The sequence below is a fragment of the Nematolebias whitei genome, chromosome 5 (assembly GCF_014905685.2).
Source record: "Nematolebias whitei isolate Nwh7 chromosome 5, NemWhi1, whole genome shotgun sequence".
In the NCBI taxonomy this organism is placed as follows: domain Eukaryota; kingdom Metazoa; phylum Chordata; class Actinopteri; order Cyprinodontiformes; family Rivulidae; genus Nematolebias; species Nematolebias whitei.
Window position 1 is genome coordinate 15,462,808 of NC_056502.1, and position 20,063 is coordinate 15,482,870.

The window sequence follows — 20,063 nt, forward strand, 5'->3', positions numbered from 1 at the left end:
GTACAGTGATGGTAAATGATTGTACTTTATATTAACTATAACATATTAATATTTACAGATATGAACCTCCTGAGTTAGTTTTTTTATTATTATATTTTGAGCTGAGTTGTCTCCTGCAGTAAAATCCTGAACGCCGAGAAGCTTATGTTTGAGTTTTTAAGTAGCGAAAAAAAGCATTTTTCTTTCCAGGCAGTGCTTTGCTTCATCTTTCTCACGTTCATACACAGGTTTCATGTAGGCACTTTACAGAATGGTTGTTGCTCTTCTTTATTAGCGCAAACTAAATTTTCCTGTCTGGAGTCATTCATGTGATATATAATGTAATAAAAATCAATTTTCAGTCAATAGTTAAGGATATAACCAACTAAAAACTGGTGTTTCCTTCCACTTGAAGCAGGGCGTTTTACTAAGACCCGCAGAACAGCGAGTCCCGTCTTTTCAGGTCAAACTAGCAGGACCCAGAACAGGCTTTTCAAGCTTGACCTGAATATATAAACCCCCTAAAGCCGGCAACCTTTCACCACTGAGGGCAGCTGAAAACTTGAACATATGTTGAGCCTCTTATGAGGCACGACACTGCGGGAAAATATCCTTAAACATTAAGCACTGCTGGTACAGTCAAGTTTAGCCAGGATTACAGGGTTTTATTTATAATTTCTAAAGGAATTCTAATTGGGATTGTTTTGTTAAATACTTCTGTTTTAGAAATCTTAATTATAAAGAAGGCACATGTTTAAAACATCTGTAGCCACAGTCTGCCCTGCTGTTCAGTGTCTGGCAGGTGTAGTTTCGAACTCTTACAATCGCGTGAGGTCATCCGTCTTTTCTGCATATGGAACAGTCACTCATTGTTTCTCTGAAGGAAGATCCACCATGGGTACTTTTTCTGTGGGGGACATGGGTACTGGTTCTGGACTGGTTGGTGAGTTGACAACCACTGCCTCATGCACCAAGGAATGGGCGGGTGCGGCAGCGAATCCCTGCGCAATGTCGTCAAAGGTCCGTCCTTTTGTTTCAGGAACTTTGAGGTAGGTGAAGATGAAGAATATGATGAGAAAGACCATGAAGATGAGAAACACGTACGGACCGCAAAGCTCCTGAAAGAAAGAGAGAAATTTGTTATGAAACAAACTGGAAGTTGGACATAATTTAATGGAATATATTTTCTCAGTGTTAAAAGTACCTCCAGTTTTGGGAATCCCAGTCCAACCAAGAAGTTGGCTGTCCAGTTGGAGCAACCGGAGACAGCCATGGCAGCAGGTCGAGGCCCCTGAGAGAAGAGCTCAGCGACGATGAACCAAGGGATGGGACCAGGACCCATCTCAAAACTGGCAACAAATGCAAAAACGGCCACAATTGCCAGATAACTCAAGGACTGGTTGGTTTTCTGCACAAAAATCAGAATGGAAAGGGGTTAAAGTCAAAAAGAAAATGTAACATGGAAGCAACAGTTTGGATAATAAGTAAAAAAAAAAGTCCACTCACCACTAAAGCCAGGGAGATAGTCATGATGAGGGCGCTGACGGCCATTCCTGCCAGTCCAACCAGGTGCAACGTCCTTCGTCCTGCTCGCTCAACAAGAAACAGCTGGAGTGCAGAAAATAAAACCAAACAAAAATTTGTAAAAGAAACGGGGGGAAATTTGTTTATAGTAACTCTGTGCAGACACTTACAGAGACGACTGTAAATACAGTGTTGACGACCCCAGCTCCTATGGTGGCGTAGATGGGTTGAGTTACACCAGCAGTTTCAAAAATGCCTGTGGAGTAATAGAAAACCTGAAAAGAGAAAAGGAAACATTTTTGTTTGAACTAATCAAACATACTAGGGATGCAAGATGCTGGATTGTTGGCCGATAGCTGATATGTTAAAACTTATTTGGCTGATAACGGATACCAAAACTGGGCAGCACGGTGGCGCAACTGGTAGAGCTGCTGCCTCTCAGCGAACAGGTTCCTGGTTCAAACCCCGGTCCAGGAGCCTTTCTGGGTGGAGTTTGCATGTTCTCTCCGTGCATGCGTGGGTTTTCTCCGGGTACTCCGGTTTCTTCCCACAGACCAAAAACATGTATGTTAGGCTGATTGGTAACTCTAAATTGTCCCTAGGTGTGAGTGAGAGAGTGAATGGTTGTTTGTCTCTATGTGGCCCTGTGATGGACTTGCGACCTGTCCAGGGTGTACCCCGCCCCTCGCACAGTGATTGCTGGACATGGGCACCAGCGACCCCCGTGACCCAAAATGGAATAAACGGGTAAAGATAATGGATGGATGGATACCAAAACTGATATTTTTCCCTAGACCAGAGACAACATAGCTTTCTCTGCTGTGGATTTAAAACACTACATTATTCTGCATGGTCTTTGTCAATTTGGCCTGCTACCAAGTGCAGATGTAAAAAATGGGGGTTTTAATGATGTAATACTATATTTAAAAAAATAATAATTATATATATATATATATATATATATATATATATTTTTTTTATTTATCATATTTTTTTTAGTGTATTTTATATTGGTGAGTTATTTTGATGGAATGGCCGATATCCGATATTTAACTTTATCACTAATATCGGCTGATACCGATACCATGCCGATAATATTGTACATCCCTAAAACATACCACTGAAATTTCCTGTATAGGAAAACATTGTTTTAGTTTATTGTTTTTGTTTCCTTTTAGCTGATTTGTGAGATTGTCATTTAGCTAATCACAAATTATTTCAGTTTCCCTCTCTTCCTACTAAAATCAAAGGTACTGGATATTGTAAAAGTACACTTAATTTCCTTGTAATACTGGAAATAATTGGTAATGTGGGAGTTGTGCTCTGCCAGCTCCTGCACACTCAGCCAGACTCTAATCAGCAACACATGTGGAGCATGAGGAGCATAAAAGGCTGCAGAAGACATTCAGCCAGCGCTGGAGCATTACCTACCAACGATATCTTGTTCTACCATTTACGCGTGTCTAAAACCAAATATTATTGATTTTGTATTTCTCTCTGTGCCTCCAGTGGTTAACACTTGATGTCCTCCCATTTCCTGAATCCTCCTCTGTGGACCTCGAGCTCCTTCTTGCCTCTTCAGCTGCCTCCACGCCTTCCTACCACTTGTCTAACGCCTGCCATTGTTCAGACGTACACCTCCTTCGCCCGGAACTATTTGGGTCAGCTCTCCCCACGTCTGACCTCGATCTCCATCATAAGAAAGATCAGCAATAACATTATCACCCTTGACTACAAGAACTCTAATCATCTCCTCCCTGGCATACTGCATATCACTTGTAAATAAACACTGTAAATTCATTCTGAGTCTCGGTCTCTGTTCTCATCGGTCCTTATATCTGGGTACAGCTGCAATCCTTACAGGTAAATGTGATAGATAGCTCTTTGAATGACTTCAGTTTGGAGAAGATGCCTTTAGCTCTGAATGAATGAGGCTCATAGTGCAGATCAGTGGAATGCCCATAAATCTGACCATTTTAGCTCTTGAAAGCACAAGCAGGACTCAAGGCTGACAAGAAATAAACAGTCTACCTGAAGAAAATCAACAATTGTGGCTTATCTGAATCTAACTCCCCCATTTGGCCTCGAAAGCAGGCCGACTATCAGATTTCTCCTGGGACATGGGTAAAGTAAGGAAAAGCTTTGCCTGTGCAGGCTTATCAGAACTGCCGGCTGACCAACATCTTTTCAGGACTATGGCCTATCTGGAAGTGCTTCATGGACAAATCTCACTGTCTTGATGTCAAATGCACATGTAATGTGTCTATAACTGTGCTTGCTGGTACAGTTTTTTTATGTCTTAAATTGAGTCCTGATAAGACAAGATGTGAAGAAATCTTTTTTGTAATACCACTATCCATCCTCATGGCCTTTTACCTTTTTCTATCTAAAAAAGTATTCTGATAAAGGATAGGAGGCTGCGCTCTTGTAGCAGCAGCAACGTGCACTCCGCCCATCTTTTGTACGACTGTACGAACATAATCTCAATATATCTTGGTACAATGATAATAAAGCTTATTCTTATTCTGATTCTGATGAACTGACAAGCTAACACAGCTACCCCAAGCGAAGCTAGGGCCAAAACAAATTTCTATAGTCTTAAAAGAACCCCAGTCTAAAATATTGTATAACCGTTTATGCAAACATTATTTATAAACCATTACACTCCCAATAGTTTCACATTACACTGATTTAAAAGTAATTTTAAGTTATTAGTAAGCGTAGCCTAAATAGCAGCAGGACCAGCTAGCTAAGCTAACACTTCTATGTAGTTTGGAATGCATTCAGGAAAACTACATTTCTGACAAAATACATGTGTAATGACAAACTGACAGCAACGTAAGGTTTTGTAAAATAGTGGATGAACCACTCTGAAATTTATGGGACAGCAGTTATTCTTAGTAATCCACTTTGGTCTTGGTCCTGCTCGGACTAACATTTAGCTTGGCAATCTGGTCAGAATTGAGCCTAGCTTATTTAAAATGAGGTCATTCAAAGAGCTATCTACAACAAGCAGAATATTAATTGTTCCTAATGTGTCGTTACCCACAACAACAGATATAAACTGTCTCTTTACGGTCTTGAGACCTTGTGTCCTAACACGTGGACATTAGCTTCACTACACATATGTTCTATTCACTTTACACTTGTCTTTATTTAGCAAGACTTGTATTTTATTTTTATTTTCATGTTTTTCATTAGAATTTTAACTAGTAATTCAATGTTCATTTCATAAATGTCACTGTCAAACTGTTCCTTGAGCCAAGACTCATTTTTCTTCTCCAACTTACAAACGTTTATATCAGTTACATTAAATCTCCTGTGTGAGTTTAAGGATCTCTCCCTCGATCCGCACTGTTCATGTTACATCGCTGTTTCACAGAATATGAAGGACACTCACGGCGTTGATGCCGGACAGCTGTTGAGAGAGCTGCAGGATGATGGCGATGACGATCGGTTGACGATAGTTCGGCGAGCGGAAGAGTTCGAGCACGGTCACTTTCTTTTCCATAGCCATCTTCATCCCTTCTTCCTTCATCTCCTGAATGTCATCATCCACATCTTCACAGCCACGCAGGCGCTCCAGTGCTGCACGAGGCAGAAGGGTTGAAGAAAAGTCATCATAAATTTTTATTTTTCTTTGTTAACTAATCTGTAAAACACTCCACATGAATGAATAGGTACAATTTTTGGAGGGTAAGGTGGAAAATATAAAAAGACCATGTAAGTCTCTAAGCCAACAGACTGGTACTTGTTGCACCAGAAGCCTCCAAGAAAACACCCAACCGCCACATAGACCCCAAGAGAAAACGAGAGCAGACGTTCCACAGAAAATCAGAAGCTCCTCTATTTTTAACTCACTTGTCTGCTCACATTTTTTACACCAGAAACACAAACGTCACATGGATGTGCGTGCTAACAGGTCAGGGTGCCAAAACCGTGTCATTAGGAGCTATGACGTTTTATTGTCAGAATGTAGCGTTGGTTTGAGACAAATCTTCAGTCAGTAGAATTCCTCTGGTGGAGATGATCACAGCCACAGAATCAGCAATCCGCAACAACAAAATGAAAGAGGGTGAAGCAGAACAACTCAGAATCAAAGTTTCATCCTGCCTCAGCAATGCTAAACCACCACCTTCCAACATCAGTAGAGAGGAGAGGAGCGCACTCACCACTCTTAGCAAGGACAAAAACATCATCATTCTCCCAGCAGACAAAGGAAGGTGCACAGTGATTTTGAACCAGAACGACTATCATGAGAAAGTTATGACACTCCTTAGTGACTTAAACACTTATGAACCTCTGAAAAGAGATCCAGGAAGTGGTTACAAGAAGAAGTTGATGGATTGCCTGAAAAATTTGGAGCAGGACAAGGCTATTGACCGTTTTCTGTACCACAGACTGTACCCAGGGGAGGCCACACCTAGTCTGTATGGTTTACCTAAAATCCACAAACAAGGTGTACCTTTAAGACCAATTGTTAGCATGATTAACTCTGTCACTTACAATGTTTCCAAATATCTGGCGTCTGTACTCATCCCTTTAGTTGGCAGCTCAGAACACCACATACAGAACACCATGGACTTTGTGGATAAGGTGAGGGATGTCATCATGGAGACTGATGAAACAATGGTCTCTTTTGATGTCACATCACTCTTTACGTGCATTTCTGTTGATGATGCAGTAGAGGTGGTCAGTTTAAGATTAAAATCAGACACCACTCTGAGCAGCAGGACCACGCTTTCCACAGAACAACTGTGTCAACTCTTGAAACTGTGCCTGCAGTCAACCTACTTCACATATGGGGAGCAATATTATAGGCAAAAACATGGGTGTGCTATGGGGTCTCCAGTTTCTCCTATTGTTGCCAACCTGTACATGGAGGAGGTAGAAAAGAGAGCCTTGACGTCCTTTTCAGGGACACCACCAAGTCATTGGTTCAGGTATGTTGACGACACCTGGGTTAAAATCAAATCTCAGGAAGTCCAACATTTTACTGACCACATCAACTCTGTGGATAAATACATCAAGTTCACACGAGAAGATGTAAAAAATGGCAGGTTGGCTTTCTTGGACTGTGAGGTCTCAGTCTCTGATAGAGGACATTTGTAAACTGAGGTGTACCGCAAACCCACCCACACAGACCAGTATTTGCAGTTTGACTCCCATCACCCTTTGGAGCACAAGTTAGGAGTCATCAGGACTCTGTATCACAGAGCAGACAGCGTCCCCACTAACTCAGGAGCCAGGCATAAGGAGAAATTCTACACAAGACAGGCTCTAGAGCAATGTGGATATCCTAACTGGGCCTTCCTGAAAGCAGAGAAGAAACCCAAACAGGACTCCAGTCAGCCATCAGGTGAAAAGGAGGAACCCAGACCCAGACCAGTGGTCATTCCATATGTTGAGGGAGTATCAGAGAAACTGAGACGTTTATTTTCTAAACATAACGTCCCAGTGGCTTTTAAACCCCAAAATACATTACGGCAAAGACTGGTTCATCCCAAAGATCCAGTCCCCCGGCACAAACAGAGTAATGTTGTGTATGCTGTTCAGTGTCAGGAGGGCTGTGATCAGTCTTACATCGGGGAAACAAAACAGCCACTGGCCAAAAGGATGGCCCAGCACAGAAGATCAACATCATCAGGCCAGGACTCTGCGGTCTACACTCATCTCCAGGCCAGCGGTCACTCTTTCAAGGATGAAGATGTTCACATCCTGGACAGAGAGGAACGATGGTTTGAGAGAGGAGTAAAGGAGGCCATCTTTGTGAAAAGAAATCGTCCATCATTAAACAGGGGTGGAGGCCTCCGGGTTGAACTGTCCCCCTCTTACAATGCTGTGATTGCTAGTATCACTCAGCCCTCTGTGAACAGTAAACAGCCATCAGTGTGCTAATGATCCATTGTTAGGCTGATGGTCCTTCTTGAGCATGTGATCAGCTGGTTTTGGTTGTCAGCAGCAAACTGGTTGATCTACTCTGAGAAGGTGCTGTTTGTAAGACTGAGCTGAAAACAGCACCTCAGACTGAGGAAGTCTTTCGGATGAAAGACGAAACGTTTCTACTTTTTTTTTTTTTTTTTGCTTTGTTTTGTTTTTTGAATGTCCAGAGGACCAGATTTAACTTTTTTAGATTTTTCTACCTGGATTATTGAGCACGCATCAGGATTTAAAAAAAAAAAGCTTCAGTCAGTTTCAAATCTGAGCTGGAGAAAAAGCTGAACCTCACATCGCCATGGCAACCTGAACTCTCAGATTATTGCCATGTGGTGACCAGCAGCTTTTCTCATCTGATTGCACACGCTTTGAAAAGCTCAACTTCAGACTCTCCATAAAACACAGGCTAAAGTTGAAGATGATGTCATCTTGTGTCTTTGATACGTGAGGGAAGTTTTGACGAACCTTTTCTTGCCTCTTCCTCCTGGTTGAGGTTGATGATGAGGTATCGAGGGCTTTCGGGGCAGAAGGGCAGCATGATAGTCTGCAGTATAGCTGGCAGGACAGTGAGGGCGAGCAGCACGGGCCACAGCTCATCTGAACCCAGCAGAGACTCCAAACCAAAGATCTAAAACATAAAAATCAAGGAATGAAGTCATAATTAACGCTAATGTTGGTCTTTTTTATATGGACTTCTTTAATAGCGAATCCTACAAGTGTACCTGTGCCACCAGGATGCCAATAACCACACCCAGCTGATGTAGCGTGCCGAAGGCTCCTCGGACAGCGGTGGGAGAGATCTCACCCACATACATGGGTGTCAGACCGGTGCACAGGCCACAGAACAGACCGATGATCAGCCGGCCAATGATGACCATCTCGAACGATTTACTCAGAGACGACAGTCCCATCAGGCAACCGCCCAGCACAGCCAGGATGTTAGCGATCAACATGGACTTTCGCCTGATGATGAGAGACAAAAGAATCAGGCAACAAAAGAAGCTTTACCTTCAGAGAAGTTCCAGTACCATGATTTATCTAAATGCCTGTTAAAGCAAAGAAACGCAAACACTTTGGGTGCGATGAAAGTAGCAAATCCCCTCGGCTCCTCACCTGCCGAAGGTGTTGACCATAGTTCCAACAGAGAAGGAGCCGATCATGCCCCCCACACTGAAGATGGCCACAGCAAAGCTCCACACCATGGTGGTGGACCCCGGGGAAAGGGGTTCTCCGAACCGCTCCGCCGAGACATTCTTGAAAAACACTCGCAATTTCTAGCAGTGAAAAAAAATAAAGAAAAGAAAAGAATGGCACCGTTGGAGGCGGAAATTATGGAACACTTTTGGGAGGAGTTTTTGAACGTTCCCGCTTGAGGGCAGTGAAGTGTTCAGCACTGACATGAGTGGAAGTTCAAGCTCTTGGAGAATGAAACTGATTTATTCAGCGTTTTTGGTGAGCAGGACACAATCACACACCTGCTCAGGTGCATTGATGACCCCGGTGTTGTAGCCGAACTGCAGCGAGCCGATGACCGCCGTTGAAACACAGTAGAGGAGGTAGGGAGTCACCTTCTTCTTGGACTGTTGGGACAAAGACAAAGTTATGACACATCTCTGCAACAGGCAGATGGAGCTCATGTACAATCGCTCCCCCAGTTTGATTGATGGAGTTGTCCAGTTCCTGTCTCGACAAAGCTCCGATTGTCCACAGTGACAGTGGTAAATTACACATTGAGCCTTTCTGCTAACAGTCGTGTCAGATCTGCACATTAGCGGCTGCAGCTCTGAGATCAGGTGCTCAAACTCCATGGTTTGTAGCCGAGGCATGTTCCAGATAAGTAGCTTAAGGCACCCTGAAATAAAGAGTCCTTCAGTGAAAGTTTTCTCCTGCTGGTTTAAGAAATGAAGTGGGTTTAGCTCATGAAACACCTGATCAAAATCAGTTGGACCAGTCGGTTACTAAGAAGTGGGATTTCTAATATGTCAAAGTCTCCAGCCAAGCAGAACTTAATCCCAAATAGAAGTTTCACTTGGACTTAAATGTGAAAGTAGCGACAACAGTTCTGAGTGAAGTGAAAAAACTCGGTTTGATCAAAGCACTTTCAGCTGCTGCTGATTCGGCCCTAACCGCCTGAAGAAGCACAAACTGCTCTGTCCTGTGCACAACATTCTCTTTAAACATCATCAAAGTTTGTTCCTGCTTGGAGTCAGAACAAACTCAGAGACTCCCCCTGGAAACAAACAGCCCGTTCCTCCATGCAGGCGTCATTATTTTAAATTACAAGAACCCAGCATTCCTTTCTGTCCATGAGAGCACTGGTTCTTAACAGCAACAGTCTTTGTGGCACATCATCCACCAGGAGCCTTTAAACTTATCATAAAGCAATCAGCAGCTGAAACTGGCGCAACGCCAGCAGGAAGTCGTGAATTTCTTAAAATACTGACGCTGGGCTGATGATTGAAAACCACACAGCTGCAGCTGAGAACCACACTACACTGAATATTATGACCTAAAATAAAAGTTTACAGTGATGTGAAATATTGTGGCAGCGTTTTGAACACTGCAGCTCTTTGTCTCACACAAACAAGGCTGCATGAAGAAACAATGTGTTCTGATTCTGGTTCTGCACAGTAGAAATGACAACTGACATAAGAGAATGAAACGAGCAACGATTTGAAATGAAGATCTTACTGCGATCTGCTGGTGTTTAGAGTATGTGTTGGAGATGACTCTCGGGTACCAGCACACCAGAGTTAAGCTTGGTCTCTATGAAACGGACTGATTTATAGCCATTTTGCTGTTTCTAAAGTTGAAGAGCTGCAGCGGCCATCTTGAATCTAATTGACTTAAAAAGATAATCATTTGTAGGTGCACATCCAGTAATTACTTTCTGACAGTGTCATAAAAAAACATCCAATTATTTATTAAATATTGTGCTAACAGACAGACAGGGTTGAATCCAACCGTTAAAGTTCAAGTTTTATATTAAGTTCTTAAACATATATATTGGGAATGACTCTCAGCTACAACCACACCAAATTTTACTTCAAACTCTGTGAAATTGACTGAGTCATAGCCATTTTCATGTTTACCAATGTCAGTTAGCTGTGGTGGCCATCTTGAAATGAATAAACTCCAAACATTAAACAGTTGTAGGTGTAAACCCATTGATTACTTCCTGAGAGTTTCATCAAAATCCAGCTGCTGGCTCATGAGATATTTTGCTAACAGACAGACAAACTACAATAACACACGCAGACAGGCAGTTTGCCTTTCATGCCGGTGGGCAATAATCGTTTTCAACTGACTGAAACTTAGCAGAGCTGATGCTTGTGGGTGTGCACTCGTATAAAAATTAATTTAATGTGCAGGGTGATGCCGATGTGGATTTAGATACAACTGTAGCCTTAAAATCCTCTTATTTCTATATGATAGTTTCTAATTAAGGAGTGGCCATCTGAGCGGGGAGCATCACTTCCAAACAGTGTCGTACGATCATACCACGGCTGGCTCGGGGTTGTACCAACACGTTGTCAGGCTTGTGGCTGCAAAGAGCTGCAGTCATTGTAGCTCGTCCTCGTGTCACGTACGTTTCCTTCACAACCACAAGGAAAGAAAGTGATGATGCTCAACATCTTCTGCTGCTAAGAGCAAGAGAACGCTAAGTTCTCTGTTGGGGGATGTAAAAAGTAAAAACTGGGTACCAGTATATCCTCTTGGCTCATAAATACCCTTTTTCTAGATTAATTCAGGACAAAAGCTAAAGAAAAACTCAAGACTCACTTTATCATTTTATGATTGCTGGAAGGGCAACAAGGACTTAAATTAAATGCATGTTTTCATTTAATTAATTAGGTCCTTCACTCTTTTAACCATTTGGTAAATATGTATCTTTTTGCCACACATTTTACCATTTGGACCTATTCTTTATAAAACAACATATCATCGGCAAAAATACAAACACGCCACAAAACACGTGCTTTGATTTTGTTATTGAAACTCGTAGCTGACAACTGTTGCACTTTTACCTTTGTAAAAACATTTTTTACATTGTTGCATGTTCGGCAACTTTCCTTTAGCTTATTGAGCATTCTGCTTGTGAACCAGCACCAGCGACAACTGATTTAAACTCGATTTTTCGAGCATTTTTAAGCATCCTTCTTTAAACTGTTACAAACCTGGCAACTGAAAGGTTTGGTTTATTTAAAGAAACCTTGTCAATGTTCTGTTTTTATAAGATTAGTCTTAACTTTGCTTATTAATACGATTAAATTCCTGTCTTTAATGGATTTATTTTAGGTTTGATGACCTTAAATGACCCCAAAAAAGGACTGATTTGGTTATTTTTCTCCAGGTGCTTTACCCTGATTCATTTTTTTTATTATTATTATATTAAAGTCTTTCTTTATTAAACATAAAAATGATCAAGTGAGTAAATTTTTCATCACCCTGCTTCCATATTCATGTCATCTTGCCGTCAGTTTTTCTTTCTCGGATGAAGCAAAAATGTGATGTAACACGTGAAGCAAATTCTTACAAAAGCAAACCACAGCAAAGGTTTGCGAAGCTGACGGCTTCTTACACAGCAAGTTAACCGATGATCAGTTTTACAACGTTAAGCATTTAAAGTTTAAATAAATGTATATTGCGTAATTCGGCCTGTTATTAATTCCTGTCAGTGTTTTGCTGCGTCACTCATCCCAGGCCTGTTTGGAGTGTGCAGGGAATTAAAGTGCGCTCAAGTTCAAACTTGCACTCAACTATCCTGCCTAGTTTAGTTTTTTCATGCCTGCTGTCACGTCCTGAAATGTTCTGCTCTCATGTGGTGCCTCTGCTGTTCCCACAGTGGAAAAATACAGAAATGTGGAGAATGGCTTCACAGCTAGCCTATTGTTGAAAGTTACATGAAAAAAAAATCAAATAAAGCTTTATGCAGCAAGTGCTGCAGGAACAAATGTAAAAAAGAGCTTTGTTTACCCTGCCGTCCTCCAGCTGCTGCATCTTGATCTGTGAGGATGAGGAGGAAAAACTCCCAAACTGAAGCTCCACAGAGTTGGATGTATCCAATTGTTCAAACAAAACAGCAAAAAATCCAGAAAAACCTTAAAAAATGGAGGCAAAAAAAAAAGGGAAGAATTATGAGTAATTGTTTTCTAAAAGGCATCAACAAACATCTGGACATTCAAATGATCTGTGAGGTCTACTGACCTCCGGAAAGCTTTTAAACCCCTCAGATGTCTAATGGGGGATGTCTGCCTCCCTGTGAGGCAGAGCAGTTGTTTGTATTCTGAATTCAATAAAACCTCAGAACTCCCTTCACTTCCTCAGTCTCTGCTCAACTTCAGCTTATATATGAGCTAAAAGTGCTGCTGAAGAGCAACTTACTCGGTAGAGTTTAAAATACAGCAGCAGTTAAGTTTCTTATTTCTCGTATTTTAAAGCATTTCTGTAATTTATGTCAACTTGTGTTTAAACATTTACACTCTGTGTGAAAATTAATCCCCTATAGTTGAGAAAATAAAAGTTGCCTTCTTACCTTTATGTTGAAGTCTTTGCGGTAAAACAGTCCAGTCCAGATGTGTGGCAGGTGCCGAGTGGACCCGGGAGGGTTTTTAGCTGCTCGTGTCCTCCCGCAGCGCGATGACGTCATCACGAACAGCAGCGGGGAAGTTAGTTTTTTTTTTAGGTTTTTTTTTTCAGGCAGTGTTGTACCGTAGTGTCCGTAGTTGTGGCGCACGCGGGGACGTGCTCCGGAGCGCGTTACGGAGCGGAGCCGGTGAAAGGAGGCTCTGTCCGCCGCCCACCCAGGCTCACACACAAAGCCTGGTCATGCAGGCATCATGAGACCGGCTCAGTGGGTGGGGATCGAACAGGTTCAGCTGTAATCTCTGCAGCATCTAATAAAGCTCATTCTGGAGTTTAGAAAAGTCAAGACAACACAGTTCTTTTTAAATCATAGATGCTTTTCTGTTTGATGGAGAACTTTGTCTTCGATAAATAACAACAAAGGTTCAATCATGCCATCTGGACTTTTCTTCAGTAAATATATATACACAGTATTTTTACCCTTTATTTCTACAGGTAGTCTCGTTGAGTCATGAGAACTCATTTTCAAAAGAGACCTGTTTTTGAGAGCAGATGGTTGGGGTTGAGGGCCTTGCTCAGGGGCCCAGGGTGGAAGCAGCAGGTGTAGGTGTTTCACCTTTTCCACCCACATTTTGATGTTGATGGTTCTGGGAGTTGAGCCTGCGACTTTCCGATCACAGGCCCCTCTTCTCTAACCTCTGCACCACCACGCCCCCAATTAAATACAATTAAAAACAAACTCCATAATGCATGGTGTGGCCAAGATTTGGGTATTTTCTAATGAAACGTGAAGCCAAAAGAAACCTGACAACACAGAGAAGCTTCTAATAAAGTTAAGTCAGGTCCTTGAGACAAATAAAAAAATTAAAAAAACTTGTTTAAATGTTGGCCCTGTGATGGACTTGCGACCCGTCCAGGGTGTACCCCGCCCCTCGCACAGTGATTGCTGGACATGGGCACCGGCGACCCCCGTGACCCAAAATGGAATAAACGGGTAAAAGATAATGGATGGATGGATGGATGTTTAAATGTTTCAACTTTAATTCATAAGACTTTGCCAGGATTAAAGAAGAAACCTTCAACAAGTTGTTTTTTTTAATGGTCCAGAGGACCTGACTAGATTTTTCTACCTGGATTACTGAACTTGCATCAGGACACAAAGAGAAGCTGCAGAATACAGCAGGAGGTCTGGTGCTGAAAGACCATGATATGCTGAAGAAAAAAGTTTTGTAAGCTCAATCATCCAGGTAGATAACAACAAAAAAGGTTAAATCATGTCATCTGGACCAGTTTCTTTAAGTGAGAAATGTTGTGTCTTCCATCCAGAGGACTTCAGTCTGTGGCCTACCAACTAGATCTGCCCCATAAGTAGCCTTCATTGTGTTTCAACCCAAACTCCTGTAGAAATCTCAGAAGCAGGCTTTTAACATGTGCACAAAGGGACCATCTGTCCTTTAATCACATGCAACAATCAAATGTTTTAGGCCAGAAGGCCGACTTGCTACTCACAGAAACAGCCTGAGGACAACCAAGGGCAGACTGGTTCAGAAAAAAGGTTTGGAAGCTCAATCATCCAGGTAGATAACAACAAAAAATGTTCTTTAATCTTTTTTGTTGTGCTGAAGAAGCTAAAACTCAAAATAGAAGCAGTAAAACACCAGCTAATGCAGCAAAATCGTTGATAAAAGTAGCAAAACGCTTGCTAAAATTAGCAAAAGATTATATAAAAGCTAAAAGTAGCAAGAGGCTTACTAAAAGGGTAAAAGCCTTAAGCTTGCTAAAAGCTAAAATGTGTCAAACATTAGCTAAAAACTAAAAGAAAAAACACTGGCTAAAAGCAGCAAGTAACAGCTAAATGTAGTAAAAGTCCAGATAAAAAATAAATGGAGCAAACTGCAAGCTAAAATCAGCTAAAGAAAATCTTGAAGTTTCTGAGCTGAGAAGCAGTTTCTGTCTGTCATGAAGAGTGTGGACTGTTTGTGAAGTCAAACTGTAAAATGACATCTTCCTGTTTGACCCTCGAGTCTTTGTAAAACTCAAATTATCCTAGTTTATTTTTATTTGGTCTGGTTTTACCTTCACGTGTTTAACTTTTTTTTTTTTAATCTACTTCAGAAACTAAATTCACTTCTCTTTTTTTTATGCAAAACCAATCCCCCACAGCAGGGTTAAGCAATATAATAAAAATGTAATATTAATGTGAGTAATATCCCAAATCATAAAGACTTCCAATAAATGACGAGCACAGACTGCATGTGAATGACAGACTTAGTCACTCGAAAAGATCCAGCTGCTCTGAACAGCCACAGCTGGATCAGATGGTCAAAGTCAAACGGCTGAAGGACACAGAGAGGCTAACGAGTGTCATGAGCACAGAGGAGTGAAAATAATGACGTTTAGTACAAAACTCAGCCATAATATAATCAATAATTACAGGTTTACCTGATATGATGCAGCAAAACACAACGTCGCCTCGGTCAAAGTTTGAGATTCTACCCTCAAGCTGTTAGACTCATACATCTCTAGAAGAATCACTGCAATGACACTTTAATTAGAGATTTGACACTTTATCTGTGCTGCTGATAATCTGTGCTGCTGATTTCTTACCTATAAGCTGCTATCTTCATATCCATCTGCTCACAACAGACTCATGTTCAGGCTGCTGTTTTAACATAATATATTGCATCATTATAGTTTTAGACGACATTAAAGCATGGATGGCTTCAAAGTTCTTAAGTTTTAACGATCAGAAGACTGAAGTCATCGTGTTTAGCCCTAGCTCAACAGTCACCTCTGATCCTGTAAACCTGGACTCTGTTCAGCCATATCTTCAGCTGGCTGTTAAAACTCTCAGGATGGTTTTAGACTCTTGACTTCAAGTTTGACAAAAAAAAAATCAATTCTGTTCTGCAGAAAAGCTTCTTCCAGTTACGACAGGTAGCTAAGCTTAAACCAGTGTTGTCCTGATCTGACCTTGAAAAACTAGATCGTGCCTTTATCACGACCCGACTGGACTAATGTAACGCTCTCTATGCTGGGGTCAGCCAGCTCTCCATTTTGTGTCTCCAGCTCGTCCATAGTGCTTCTGCTCGGATGTTGACTGGAACTCGTAGGTTTGAGCATATTTCCCGGTTCTGTCCTCCCTTCACTGGCTCCCAGATTTTAAAATTCTCCTGCACACCCTTATCTCTCTGAGCTACTGGAACCATATGTTCCCTCTCGGGCCCTGAGATCATCCAATCAGCTAATTTTGGCTGTTCCAAAAACAAAGCTGAAGCTCAGAGGTGATCGGGCTTTTTTAGTCGTGGGGCCCCAAACTCTGGAACAACCTGCCCCCCAACATCAGGCGGGCCACCTCCCTTCCTGTGTTCAAATCTCTGCTAAAAGCACATCAGTTTTCTCTGGCATTTCACACAGTGCGAGTTGATTTAGTGTTTTTTGTTCTGTGTTTTTATGTTTTCTATTTAACGCTTTTAATTAAATTTTCAGTATTATCATTAGTGACTGACGAAGCCTTCCGGATCGAAGGCGAAACGTTTCAGCACAAAAAAAGAAACTGTCCAGATGACCTGACTGAAAAATGTTAGATTGTATACCTGGATTATTGAGCATGGACTTTGTTGTTTTCAACCAGTTTGACAAGACTGTCAACAAGGAAGAGGGCCAGCAATGGAGGAGGGGGCGTACCAAAGAGACCATCTTATCACAAGCAGAACTGGTTTGTTCCACTTTGGAGTAAGCAGTTGGGGGAAGAAACAGTTTTGTTGTGCGTTTCCTTGACTGATGAAGCCTTCTGGATCCAAGGCGAAACGTTTCAGCACAAAAAAAGAAACTGTCAAGATGACTTGACTGAAAAATGTTGGATTTTATACCTGGATTATTGAGCATGGACTTTGTTATTATCATTAGTGTTATTGTTTCCATTAATTTTACTCTCATTGTTAAGCACTTTGGTCTATTTTAAATGAGCTTTATAAATAAAGCTGACTTGACTTGAGCATATATCTTAGATACTTGTACACTGTTTCTTCTTATACTTTATATTTTTGCTGTTTTTGGATGTAACTGGGACCTTGAGTACACAATTTCGTTCCACTTCATGTACCACATGTGATGCGAATGGCAATAAACTTGAACCTTCAAGTGAATAAGAGGCGACCTGAAACACGTTGGTGGGATTTTACTCTTGGGCTCCTGAAAAAAAAAAAAAACTGGATGTTTAAATATTAGTGTTCATATTAGTAATCATGTGATACGTCTGGTAAACATAAGTGCTGATCCTCATCCCAGCCACTTCACACTCAACTGTGAGCCAATTCAATGAAATTGACTACTGTGGAACGAGCTGCCTTCGCATGTCAGACAAGCTGACTCACTTCCTGTTTTTAAAGCTGCTCTGAAGACTCATTTTTTATCTTTGGCTTTTGACGCAGCTTGAAACGTTGGCTTTATTGTTTTTATGTTATTTGTTTTATTGTTGTTACTGTTTGCTGTTTTATGATTTGGTAGTTCATTACTTTTATGGTATTTGTTGCGTTCATAGTTTTTATGCTTGTATGTGTTAGTGTACAGCACTTTGGCCAACGGTGTTGTTTTAAAGTGCTTTATAAATAAAGTTGTATTGTATTGTATTGTATTGTATTGTATTTCTATTAAATTGTGCAGCAGCTAGCTACAAGTTTCAGAGGTCAGCAGACCAGTTGCTCCTCACAGTTCCAGGAACTCGTCTTAAGCACAGAGGTGACTGGGCCTTCTCTGTAGCAGGACCAAGACTCTGGAACGAGTTACCTCTGCTTGTCAGACAGGCCCCCTCCCTCTCAGTTTTCAAGTCCCGTTTAAAAACTCACTACTGTTCAGTAGCTTTCAACACCAGATGATCTGTGTTTTGATCCTGTATGCTCCACACTGGTTTGTCGTCATTATCTGCATCGTTTTTTTGTCTATATTCTGATTTACCTCGTTTTGTATTTTGCTTTGTGTTACCTGTTGTTCTGTCTGTACAGCACTTTGGTTGGCCTTGTTGCTGTTTTAAGTGCTTTATAAATAAAGTGGTATGGTATGGTAAGTTTAAATCCACCACTGTTGTTTCACTGTTGTTTTTCTGCAATCTGTATTGGATTGAGAATAAATCTAATCCGTCACTATTTATGCTTTTCAACTGACAAAAACAGATTTGGCTCCACTTCTTGCACATTATTGGCCCTTAAATAAATAATAATAATAATAATAATGCATTTTATTTGTCAGCGCCTTTCAAAACACCCAAGGACACTTCACAGCACTAAAAACACAGTACTAAACAATATAAAATAATTATTATAAACACTAAACCAAAAAGAAAATAACATTTAAAAATAACAGTTAAAGTGAAAAGGCTAGCTAAAGTGAATAAGTGACCCTGTTTTAGAAGAGTTAAAGGATTGGAACATAAAGCCCCAACACATTGTTTCTATTTAGTCCTATTTTAATCATCAGCTGATTTAGTAACACTATAACAGAGTTTTAAATCGCTTCATTTTGCAACATCTGTGTGACACCGAGGACTGTCCCCTCCTGTCATAAATTCAGTAGAAATTATATGACCGTCTTTTGGCGGGGAAGGAAGCGATTAAGAATATACCAAGGCAGTGCGTTCACGTCAGGCTCTTTATGCGAGTGGCTCATTTTCCTGCGTGAGTTCTGAGAAATTTAGTTTAGCTGTTTTGATTAAAAGAACAGGAACTACAGAGAGCAGCATGTTCAGGTCTGATGCTTTCAGCTCATTAAGTGCTTCTAAAATGCAAGTAAAAAGATCACTTAAAAGTGCGTCCTGCTTTCCTGGCATTTGATCTTGTTCTTGAATTAGATGCCTCGTCGTAGATTTTCTAATAATCTGACTGAGAAAGTGAAATGAAGTCGTCTGCAAAGTGCCAAAGCCGAGGAACACTGGAAGAGGAGTACAGGAAGTGATAAAAGGCTACCCACTCTGTCTCACATCATTTCAGAGGATATTCATTTCCTGTTCACTTTACACAACAACCACTTGACTAATTTTACTTTTCGCCTTAAAACTAAAACGTGCTTGGAGACACGGTGGGACGTTTTGTTGTTTTGTGGCTGAAATCTTTCAGTTTTAGCTTCTTGAGCACCTTAGTCGTGTGAACAGGCTTTAATTCAGACTCCAGGTCTGTTTAAAGTCAACTTTCCAACATTTAAAAGATATTCAACATTTTTAGTACTTGACTGAACCTATTTTTACGTTAACCATCACTGTGACTGATTCATCTGATGATTCAACACATTATAAAAACTTCTTTGGTTTTTTTGGTGCCGTTTTTCTGCGATGAATGGGTCATTTATGTCACAATGTCACAGTGGACACACCAAGAATCATGTTTCTGCACAGCTCTGATGGGCTTTCCTTGTGCTCTAAGTAGACATTTAAAATGAATGTACTTTCAACTTGATGTTTTAAAACAGAAGATTGAACTGCGTGCGTTTCCACACAGTTCCCTCTGATGCAACTCATCACTGCTGTGGTTTCCAGTGTTGAATAAATTCAGTGAGTACTTTATGAACCATCCATCCAATACGTCTTTGAGCTGTTTGTTTTGGCACATCGTGTTTCCCAGATCTGAAGCTTTGATTAAAAATAAGAAAACTTTTGATAGGTCGATACTTTTTTCCTCTGTCTACTACATTCAACCATAATTTGTTTTTCATTCCACCTTTATTTATACAGGTTAATCCTATTGAGCCTCAGGGACTCATTTACAAGAGAGACCTGATTGTAACAAAGAGTGATGACAACAGCGACATCAATAGACAATCATAAACGATGCGTACCGCTGGTAACACTGTTCAGTTTCATCACCATTTCCTACTACCAGTATGCCTATTGACATGAAAGGTGCCCTGGACATCTGTTCTGGGTCAGCATCTGGATTGTACCTCGGTTGTGGTTTAGGGTCTTCATCTCTACCTCTATTCTTCATCACCAGGTGTTCTTTAGTCTGCCTCTTTAACAGTGCCTTGCGAAAGTATTCGGCCCCCTTGAA

The 20,063-nt window shown here is 41.1% G+C and overlaps 1 protein-coding gene across 1 annotated transcript; it reads right to left on the reverse strand.

Moving 5' to 3' along the window:
* Positions 1–782: 782 nt before the first annotated feature.
* On the reverse strand, positions 783–8,408 carry slc2a3b (solute carrier family 2 member 3b). The gene is made up of 7 exons (XM_037676241.1): positions 8,163–8,408; positions 7,906–8,068; positions 4,904–5,091; positions 1,674–1,778; positions 1,486–1,587; positions 1,184–1,387; positions 783–1,097 (listed from the first exon to the last, which is right to left on the reverse strand). Exons 1-7 carry the CDS (start codon positions 8,391–8,393, stop codon positions 846–848), a joined length of 1,245 nt encoding a protein of 414 aa, XP_037532169.1. The 5' UTR covers positions 8,394–8,408; the 3' UTR covers positions 783–845.
* Positions 8,409–20,063: the final 11,655 nt, after the last annotated feature.